Source organism: Podarcis gaigeae, assembly GCF_964106915.1.
Source record: "Podarcis gaigeae genome assembly, chromosome: 2".
In the NCBI taxonomy this organism is placed as follows: Eukaryota; Metazoa; Chordata; class Lepidosauria; order Squamata; family Lacertidae; genus Podarcis; species Podarcis gaigeae.
In genome coordinates, this window is record NC_139679.1 from 108,606,555 (window position 1) to 108,617,334 (window position 10,780).

The following is a 10,780-nucleotide window of genomic DNA, read 5'->3' on the forward strand; positions in this document are numbered from 1 at the left end:
CATCAAGCCCCAATGCTGCAATCAGCTTGCAAAATACAAAAGGGAAGCTGTGTTGATGGATCTCAGCTTAGATGTTCCAGGAGTGCTATGGAACTGTACTTTTTGGGAATGTAGACACCTCTAGGTACTTGATGCCAGGTATAATTAGGCATTTGAATCCAGGTCTCCTCAGGTTCCCAGGCAGGATCCTCTAATGAATATACACCACAAGCTTTCTAATTGGACTTGAAGGCAGTGTTGTTGTTTTTCTGGGGGTCCTCAAGGGAACGCAGTGCTAGCACCTTCCCCCCAAGAAAGAAAAGCTTTAAGGCAGGCATGGCCAAACTTGGCCCTCCAGATGCTTTGGGACTACAGTTCCCATCATCCCTGACCACTGGTCCTGCTAGCTAGGGATCATGGGAGTTGTAGGCCAAAAACACCTGGGGGGCCGAGGTTGAGGAAGCCTGTTTTAAAGCACTATGATGCCATTTTAAACAATTGTGCCTCCCCCCCCCCCCGTAGTTTTCTCGGAAGAGGCAATGAGCATTAAGCCACTCTGAGAAATTTAGCTCTGTGAGGGGAATGAGGGGTTCTCTCTCCCGACAACTTCCAGCACCTTTAGCAAACTGCAGCTCATAGCAGCGCTGGGTTTAGGGTGGTGAGGATGGTTCTCCCTGGCACAGGGTGCCAAGCTGATGGGGCGCAAAATTGAGAAGCTCCATAATTCAGGGATGCCAAATTTTGGTGCCATATTACCAAAGATTACCAAAGTTCACCCCTGCTCCCAGAATGCTTTGCGGAAAACAATGGCTGTTCCAGGTGGTATCATAGTGCTACAAATGTATGGTGTGAACGTGACTCAAGTCTGTAGGCCGCTCCCTCTCCTCCTCCTCCTCCTCTTGTTATTCTTCTCCTCAAACTGTGCCTAAACATTATAGGTGCTTTATAGATGAATAAATATCTGCACATCAAGCTGTTGTTAAGAGGCGCAGTTTTAGTGGCTGATGGGAAAGTTGGCACATCTTGCTGTCAGGAGCTCGCTCACTCTGACTGTTGCATTTATAGTGCTGTTTGTTCACCCTCTTTATCCCAGGGAAGTCAACAATATCTCTCATCTGCCCCACCAGCCTATAGGTGCCCTGTCGTAGGGTGACCCCTATCTTCCAGGCAGAAGCTTCTAACTGTAAGCAGCGCTGGGAGACAGGTGACACTTTCAGGCTGTGCTTTTCAACATGGCGATAAAAGTGAGGGAGAGGACCTCCCTCTTCTTGGGGAAAGCTGGTTCAGTCAGTTCCTGGATAGAAAACTACCAGGGAACCCTCAGTTACAGCCTTTGGGGTTCCACAGCGGAAAGGTGGGAATTAACATGCAATAAGTTAGTGATTAGGGATGTGGGGGGCGCTGTGGTCTAAACCACAGAGCCTAGGACTTGCCGATCAGAAGGTTGGCGGTTCGAATCCCCGTGATGGGGTGAGCTCCTGTTGCTCAGTCCCTGCTCCTGCCAACCTAGCAGTTCAAAAACACGTCAAAGTGCAAGTAGATAAATAGGTACTGCTCCGGCGGGAAGGTAAACAGCGTTTCTGTGCCCTGCTCTGGTTCGCCAGAAGCTGCTTAGTCATGTTGGCCAGATGACCTGGAAGCTGTACGCTAGCTCTCTCGGCCAATAAAGCGAGATGAGTGCCACAACCCCAGAGTCGTCTGAGACTGGACCTAAGGGTCAGGGGTCCCTTTACCTTTAAGTTAGTGATTAATTCCCAATATTTGCATTGCTTAACTCCAGATGTCCTCTTGGGAACCAATTCCTAGGAATCGAGGTCCCATCAGCCCCCCAAATAAAATATTTGAGGAAGACAGTGCTCTCCCCATTGATGGGCATTGCCATTCGAATGGTGTGCATGCTGCATCTTGTGATTGATTATGCAAGGTGGGGCTTACCTGCCCCCCCCAATATTTTATTCACATTGGCACCCCTTGATAGCCTACAGGGCCCCTTCTAGCAAACGCTGCCCACCTGCCAATAATGTAAGCTTGTTCTGTCCCATCACCTTTCTAAGGTTAGATTTAAATGTGTGCGTATATCTTATATATTTTGTACACAAGGGGTAATTGAATGCAAAATATGCAAAATAATGATTTGGCCAGCCTACATTTTACCTCTGGTACCTGAATGTAGCGGGCAAAACTGGCTGCCCTCATCCCCTTTGTTCCCAGACTACTCTCCTGCCCTCCATTCCTAGATAGGCCAAGATGACTTGAATCAACATCAGCAGGGGCACAAGAACCATTTTATTTTATTTTATTTTTTTACTGTGGTCACCAAAGGCTTATTGAAAGAAGCAGAGGGTCAAAAGCTTGCAAAGATTTTTCTAAGGCAGCAGAAAGGAGTGGTAGATTCGTGGGCGTTGAACAGGTTGTCTGGACCAATCGCATCCAAGTCTAGTTTTGGAATGATCGGTGCTTGATCTCTCTCTGAGCCAAGTCTTCAGAACATCCTTACACATTAGTTAGGGGGCTGATGAAGGGAGGCTGCCTCTCTCTGAACCCTCAGCGACGACCACAACCCTGCAATGACATTGGTCTGGACGGCTTTCCCAATCAGTTTGGCCTCGATAGCTTTAATATCGTTACACTGCTTCACAAGCTGGGCCTTGGTATTTCGGGAGGTGTCCTCCAAGTCGGAAATCCTGAGCTCAGCCTCGCCTGAACACCCAGAGAGACTCCCGAGGGCGCTGTGGATGGCAGTGACTGAGTTGTGCAAGCGGGAGACTGCAGACTTTATCTCCACGGCGTCGGCAGCAACTTGCTCTAGCAGAGCCATGAACTGGGCCAGCGTAGGCTCAGCTGTCATTTTGTAGAGAGGGGGAGGGGAGGGAGATATTGGCTCGGGTTTCAGTCTTTTGGGGTTTGGAGGGGAAGGTCCAGTCCCTGAGGCCGTTCTGATTGTCGCTGTAGTCTGGTGCAATGCTTCGCGAGTCTGGAGATGGTCTTTGAGGGGTTGCCTTGGTCTTCTTCCTGGTTGAAGAAGTCTGCATTGGCTAAGTTTGTAGAGGCCCTTGTCTTTCCAGTCCAAACGTTTCTGAAGTTTTCTGGCTGGCTGGATTCTTTGAGGCACTCCAAGAACAGACTTGGCATGCATGTTTTCCCCATTAAAATACTTTCCTCTTTTGTAAAGTCGCCTGTGTTTCATTAAAGCCAAGAGGTCTCTGTCCTTCTTACCTGAATCGGAACAGCTAGCCTGGCCAGCAGGACCTGAATTTTGGGTGAACCGCCTGTTGGACTTGTGACTTTTATATAGGTCTTCCGTCTGAGCCATTTCCCGGCTAACAATGTGCTTTGAGCACTGATCTTGACCCCCACAACCAGTGCGGCTATTCTGGTTCTCTGGTCCTGGTTCAGCATCTAGCTGAAGAATGTCTTTGGACAGATCTCTCAGACCATTTCCATAGAGAAGGCATTTCTCCTGTCCGTCATCATTTCCTGAGATGCTGGCGCGATGGCTCTCCAGAACGTTCTGGTCCTCGCTGATTGAATCTGAAATCCTACACCCACTTCCCTGGGAGTGAGCCCCACTGGCCTCAGTGGTACTTACTTCTGAGTAAACATGTGCAAGTTTGTGCTGTAAGTCTGCCGTCTCGTTCACTTCAGGGAGAATCAGGTTTGAGCAAAGCTGCATAGGCTTGGACTGCAGGTCTTGCTTGGCAGAAATCTGAGAAATCTCGTCCACAGACATTTCCAGTGCCACATATTCAGGATCTTCCCTGCTGTGAATTTTCTGATTGCTGCCAAGTCTTAGTGATTCCTCCAGTTCTGCAGAATCAGTACGTGGCCTAGAGTCGAGATGAAGTGGGTCCCTCAAGCTGTTTCTAAGAAGAGTAGATCTCTCTTGGCTTGCCTGTTGCTCCAGCAGACTGCTCTGGTCCTCTTTGATTAAGTTTTCCTGAAGATTCTGGAGGATTTTCTTCTCAGATAATTCATGTGACTCCCCAGATTGAGTCATAGGCTCAGAACTTTCCTCGCTGGGACTTTCCTGAGTATTGATAAATGCTGATAAGGATTCGCCCCTGTCCTCACAATCGGCACATGTCTCCATCTCTAGGTGAACCATGTCACGGTCTAGTTTTTGCAAACTCTTCCAACAGAGAACATCATTTTCTCTTTCTCTTCCTGAGTTGGTTTTTTGCTGCCTCTTCAGACAGCTCTGCCTTAGCATGTCTTGTTCAGGACTCTGCAAAATAGCCTCCTTGGCTTTTCCCATCGCCACCGATTCGCGCACTTCCAGCCAAGGATCCTCTTCTCTGCTTTTGCTATCGGTCCCGTCACCTGCTGAAGCAAGGAAAAGCAATCACACCGTGTCCTAAAAATTCATTAAGAATACATTGGCTGCACCAGTTCCTCTCTACTGCAATTAAAAGAAGTCGCAAAATTGAATATTCAGCTCACAGTGCAATCCTATGCCTATCTAGTCCGGCGGAAGGCTTGGTGAGTTCAGTTTATTTATTTGTAAAAATATGCATGTACTGCTAACTTGTATAGAAGCCATCTAAGCAGTGTACAGAAAATGTTAAAATAACAGAAAATGCAAGGAAAGTACAGAAGCAGAAAATGTCATGAGTTCAACTTAAAAAGACTGTTGATGAAAGAAAGTATTCAAAGGGCATCTAAAAATGGGAAGCTAGATGACCACATAAAATAGTTAATAAAAGATGTACAAGGGGATGATTATTTCAAGAGAAATCTGGGTATAACTGATGCATGCCTAAATTGTATGCTGCAGTGATGTAAAAGTGGAAAGAGTTGTTAACCGTACACCAGGATTCTCTAGGAACACTTACTCATCCAGGCCACGTTATCGTAATTCTCCTGCATGACATTCCAGTAAAGGGTTTTCTCTTTGTGGCCCAGTAGAGCCCATTCTTCCTCCGTGAAACACACAGATACATCTTCAAAGGTTACCAGGTCCTGAAACAAACAAGAGGGATATTCCATTAACATCACAGTATTCAGACTTCTGTTGACTGTGTTGGGCAAAGCCTTAGAAGGCTTTGGGAGAAAGGGACATAGCTTAGGGGCAGACCAGAGAATCTGAATGCACAAAAGTGGCAGTGCACATACATAGCTCAGCTGGTTAGAGCATGGTGCTGATGATAACGCCAAGGTTGCAGGTTCGATCCCTGTATGGGACAACTGCATATTCCTGCATTGCAGAGGGTTGGACTAGATGATCCTCAGGGTCCCTTCCAACTCTACGATTCTATGATTCTATCTCCAGCTGAAGGATCTTGGGTGAGGGCCTTTTTCCCAGTCTTGGTATCCAAGACATTTGAGATTCAGGGCCAGTCAGAGATGACTATACTAGAGGAGATGGACCAGAGGCCTGGCAATTTCTTAAGTCCAATAACTTGCATTTAGACACCACACCAGGTTTATTATTATTATTATTAAAAATCATTTGTTAAAAAAGTACTATGGTTACCCAATTTCTCCCCCTGGCTCTGATAGCATAGCATTCAGAGCATGTTTTTGTGCAAACCCCTTTTTGCTCAGTCCGGCCCCAGGCCATTTCTGGTTATCCCATTCTATGCCACTCCATATCACAGCACTCAGCATCTTGGCATTTCCCACTTAACTGTACGGAATGAAAGTGAAGGGAAGATCCGCAGGAAGCTTCCCATTTATTTGGTCATGGGAACACAGGCTTAACATCACCTCACCCCAATGCAATTAAATAGGCACACTCTGTCACAGGCACAAACAAGATATAATCAGAGAAGATACCAAATCAGACTGGTTACTCAACCAGATTATGAGCAATAATGTGCCATCTGTGCCTTGTATCCCTGCCTTATATCAACAACAGAGAGAGAGAGAGCAGTAAACATTTTGCTTCCAGCAATGCTCTCCTGCAGTTTAGAGCTGCATGACAAGCAGGAAGAAAGCTTTTCCATCATGGCACCTGCAAGCCAGGAATAGCTTCAATTGCACCTCACACAGCCTTTAAAAGAAGGAAAGCCAGCGAAAACAAAACAAAAACTCTGATTATGAATGATATGTGTGTCATATCCAGGTTACCAGAATCCTTTCCCAACAGGTTCCAAGTAAACCTTTTCCCACAGTGCAGGCCCCAACAAACCCTGTGACCCACCACCACCACCTTTTGCTGAATGCATTGCAGCAGATATTCTCTAGCCATCAGAAAAGGATTAACCCCGGACGTCAGCTTCTGGCCAGGGAGATGGAACTCACTTGGTCTCCATAGCACAGAGGTGGGGAACCTAAAGGGCCACATCCCTTCACAGACTATCACCCAGGGGCCACACGCCAATGGTGAGGCAAGGGTGGGTGGGGCAACAGACATGGCTGTAGCCCCAGCACAGTCAAACGCCATCATAGTTCGAGGACATATTCCAGCCAGGCAAAAGCACTTGAGGAGGGACATGGAGCAGAGCTGGTGAGGGTTGTGGTCTGGGAAAGCACAGAGGGCCAGTTAAGAGAGGGCTAGAGGGCTGCATTTCCCCCCTAAGCTACAGCAGGTCTGCAACATCAGAAGCACAAAGGGCAACATCAACCAGTACCAGTTTTTCCTGGGTCTGCATTAGAATCGGATGCACAACAGCATTCCATTCTTAAGTGAGCTCCACCCAGAGTGGCGTAGTGGTTAGAGCGTTGGACTAAGAGCCAGGAGTCCAGGGGTTCAAATCCCCACCCAGTCACAGAGCTCACTGTGTGACCTTGGGGCAGTCACTCACTCTCAGCCCAACCTACTCCACAGGGTCGTTGTGAGGATAACATTGGGAGGTGCAGAACCACCTCAAGCTCCTTGAAGGAAAAGTGGGCAACACATGTAAACATATCAATAAAAGAAAGAAAACAAAACACATCCCGGCGCCAGCACCTGAACAGCGTTAGCTGGCTCCTCTTCCCTCAAATAGCTCTCGACCAGCTGAAGAGCATCCTTGCTGCTGCCTGGCTCCCTGGCTCTCACACATGCCTGCAAGTTCCCCGGAAGCACGTTCAGGAACTGTTCCAGGACGACCATGTCCACAATCTGGTCCTTGCTGTGCTGCTGAGGACACAGCCATTGCTCAGCTGCCTCGCTCAGCCAGGACAGAATCTCCTGGGGGGTTTCTGCAGGCGGGACAGGGCCCAAGCGGAACCTCTGGCGGGCAGCTTCCCGACCGGACCGGGTTGCGAACAAATGGGATGCATTTGTGCCATTGTCCAGAGCAGGGGCTGCCTTGGATATTGCGTTCTCAAATACACCTGAGCGCTCAGGCAAGTCCAGAGAAGCTGGATCTACAGGAACTGTCTCAGCGACAGAAGAAGATCCCTGCTGCAAGTCCGACACGACTTGGCGGGCTGCGTTCAGACGTGCCCTCAAGAGCTGGATGGTGAGCTTTGGATCGTTCTGGGTGCGTGGCTTGCGGGAAGCGGGCACCCCTGGTGACGCCTGGCAGCCCGGCACGGACCCTTTGCGGACGGGCTCTTGGCTAGAGGAGGGCCTTTCCTTCGTGCCACGCATCTCGGCATCTGTGCTGGCTGTCTTGGCAGGAGGAGGGTGATCGTGTGGCAAGGAGTGGACCAGCTTGCCGTGGCGCGTGTGGGCCCTCCCGGGGCAACGGGACTTGTGGTAGTCGGCGCATTTCCAGACTATCTTGTTCTTGATCTCCCGCTCCTTCCGATACAGGTACCCTTCGTGAAGCAGCTGATCCCTGCCTTTCCGACTCTTGACGTATTTCAGAGGCATTTTCATGGGGGGAGGAGGAGGAGGAAAATCAATAAATCAAATGAAAGAGATGGATGGTTTCGGAAGAGTGGGGCGGGGGGGAAACAAACAACAACCACCACCACCAGTAAGGTAGGAAAACGAAAATCCCTGAAACAAAGCCAAGGGACGCCGGAGATCGGCCGAAGAGCTGCCGGGAAACGACAAGGTTCTCCTTCTGGTCCGGCTCAGGGTCTGCGGGTGGCGCGCGCGCGCCCCTCCGCCTCCGCTACAACGCGATCGGAAAAGCCGCGGAAGGAAGGGATATGTGTGAGGTTTCCTCGCTCCGCTGTCCCAGCCCTTTTTCCTCCCCTTTCCCCTGTATCCGGCGTTAATTGTTAAGTCGCAGCAGCTCTTGGGGTGCGGGATGCTCGGAGGCAGGAGGAGCCCGGAGCCATCGGGCTGACAAGTTCTCACTCCGGTCGGAGAGGGTGGAGCACGCGACGAGAAGGAAAGCGGTGTTCGGGTTGGACAGGGATGCGGATTAAGCCACGCTCCCGCTTTCGCTCGTCAGCAGGTGGAGGAGGAGACAGCGTCGGATCGGCTTCGACCGCGCAGGAAGGAAAAGCTTTGCAAAGAGAAAGCTGCTTTCGCCTCGGAGGCCCCTAGTGGAGAAAGGCGGCTATAGGATGGCAGCCCTCAAACGTGCTGATTTCAACTGGAGTGATCGCTCACAACAAAATTATCTGGGCTAGATCCACTAGTGGTCATGTGTGCCCTCTGTGCGCTTCCCACTGAGGATCGAGAACTAGCTAATAATAATAATAATAATGATGATGATGATGATGATATTTTGTTGGAAGCCGCCCAGAGTGGCTGGGGAAACCCAGCCAGATGGGCGGGGTATGTATATATGTATGTATGTATGTATGTATGTATGTATGTAAAAAGGTAAAGTTACCCCTGACCATTAGGTCCAGTTGCAGATGACTCTGGGTTGCGGTGCTCATCTCGCTCTATAGGCCGAGGGAGCCGGCATTTGTCCGCAGACAGCTTCTGGGTCATACGGCCAGCATGACTAAGCCGCTTAGTCTAAACCAGAGCAGTGCATGGAAGCGCCGCTTACCTTCCTGCCAGAGTGGTACCTATTTATTTACTTGCACTTTGACGTGCTTTTGAACTGCTAGGTTGGCAGGAGCAGGGACTAAGCAATGGGAGCTCACCCCGTCTTGGGGATTCGAACTGCCAACCTTCTGATCAGCAAGCCCAAGAGGCTTGGTGGTTTAGACCACAGTGCCACCCGCGTCCTGTCATGTATGTATGTATGTATGTATAAATATACCCCGCCCATCTGGCTGGGTTTGGGCGGCTTCCAACAAAATATTATACATCAAGTCATTAAAAAGTACACCCCCCCCCAAAAAAAAAGAAATGCAAAAGAACAGAGTCAATGTTAGTTTATTTAGCAAATATCTGTCAAAATTATTTCCCTTTCCCCTTCTTCTTTTATACAATTCTCATGGGCAGGAAAAAAACCAAATACATTTTACAACCTTCTCACAAGATTTAAATATTTTGCAACGTACCGGCCACAGAAAGGAGACCAAACCAGCACTTAGTTATATGGCACTATAGAATGTTACCCAAAAATAAAACCGGTTTTGTTTTTGAAGGAGAAAAGTTTAAAACTTTCAACTCATGTCTGTTTTAAAATGAAACTCTTCTTTGATAAACTTCAGAGAACTGCTGTGGGTTAAGACATTTCATTAATGTGATGAAGATGAGCTTTGGAATGCAGCTTCGCGGAATCAGAGTTGGAAGGGACCCTTAGGGTCATCTAGTCCAACCCCCTGCAATGTAGGAATCTCAACTAACGCATGCATGACAAATGGCCATCTAACCTCTCTTAAAAAGCTCCAATGAAGAGAGTCCACAACTGCCTCTCACACTCTTTTGCTACAGAAATGGCACTTCTCCCCAGTGCCTTTTGCTTTCAGGCTGTGCCGCAGCTTCCTCAGTAAAAGCAATCATCACTAGCTCTTAAGCTTTCTGTTGATCACAGGATTAGCCTCGAGTGCAATCTTGTTTCCTCTGGAACAGGGGTCAGCAAATTTACCGTGCCTTGGGCCGGCATCTCCAGCGCCGATCGCACGAAGGGAGCATGTGCCCATACGCGTGCGCACACATGCTATTTCCGGCGCATTTCCGGGGTGGAGGAGCACTGGAAATAGCTTGTGTGCATGTGCACGGGTCTCCTCTGACCCGGATGTGTACTGGAAATAACGCTTGTGCAAGCGCACAATGTTTGCGGGTGCACACAAACTATTTCTGGTGCTCCTCCAACCCAGAAGTGGGCAGCCATGCAGCGCAGCGCCAGTAAGAGCAGGTGGCGGCAGCGGGGGTCGCTGCGGGACAGATAAACGAGTCCCTTGGGCCTTATCCGGCCCGCGGGCCTTAGTTTGGGGACCCCTGCTCTAGAAAGCCCACAAACCATAGATGAACGCAACATCCTTCCTCGTTCTTTGTGCCCACCATGTAGTGGTGGTATACGACCTTTGAACATGGAAGTACTAATTAGCTCTCATGGCTAATAGCTAAAGACATATCCTCTGTGAACTTCTCTAGTGCTGTCTAAGCTGAGACTGGGCTGAAGGTGTTATCTCTGCAACTCTAAGGACTAGATCAGGGGTCGGCAACCTAAGGCCCATGGGCCACAAGTGGCCCACGGAGGTCATCTTACCAGCCCACGAGTCGCCCCTGAACTGAGCCGCCTGCTCGGCGAGTCCCCGTGCACTGTGCTAAACTGGCGCAGCATGGTGTGGGGACTAACTTCGCGGCGTCAGAAATTGCGTCTGCGCAGACGCAATCCAGCCCACAGAAGGGGCTCCGCGGCAGTGAACCGGCCCAGGCAAGGTAAGTCTTGCCAAACCCTGGACTAGGTACTTTCACCTTCTTTAGATCCATGTCAATCATGCTTAAAATTCACTTGAAACTTAGTATTAGTCATGACTAATTTTGTCTTTTCAAACTGTGGGATTATGATAACTGGGATGACAATATATCACACTCTTAATTAAGAGGTGTTAATAGCAAGGATTC

The 10,780-nt window shown here is 49.2% G+C and overlaps 1 protein-coding gene across 2 annotated transcripts; it reads right to left on the minus strand.

The window, feature by feature from the left end:
* Window positions 1-2,250: 2,250 nt before the first annotated feature.
* Window positions 2,251-8,335, minus strand: LOC310837244 (uncharacterized protein). Of its 2 annotated transcripts, none has more exons than XM_083723460.1 (3): window positions 6,872-8,335; window positions 4,812-4,938; window positions 2,251-4,299 (listed from the first exon to the last, which is right to left on the minus strand). In XM_083723460.1, exons 1-3 carry the CDS (start codon window positions 7,727-7,729, stop codon window positions 2,480-2,482), a joined length of 2,805 nt encoding a protein of 934 aa, XP_083579586.1. In that variant the 5' UTR covers window positions 7,730-8,335; the 3' UTR covers window positions 2,251-2,479. The 2 variants fall into 2 exon arrangements, with proteins under 2 accessions (XP_083579586.1, XP_083579585.1); XM_083723459.1 differs by having other exon boundaries at window positions 2,251-4,302; window positions 6,872-8,216.
* Window positions 8,336-10,780: the final 2,445 nt, after the last annotated feature.

Coding starts and splice junctions, on each gene's coding strand:
- LOC310837244 (XM_083723459.1), bottom strand. CDS start 7,729: ATGAAAATGCCTCTGAAATACGTCAAGAGTCGGAAAGGCAGGGATCAG. Junction 4,939..6,871: donor AGCCAGCTAACGCTGTTCAG/GTGCTGGCGCCG, acceptor TGTTTGTTTCAG/GACCTGGTAACCTTTGAAGA. Junction 4,303..4,811: donor CGATAACGTGGCCTGGATGA/GTAAGTGTTCCT, acceptor TCCTTGCTTCAG/CAGGTGACGGGACCGATAGC.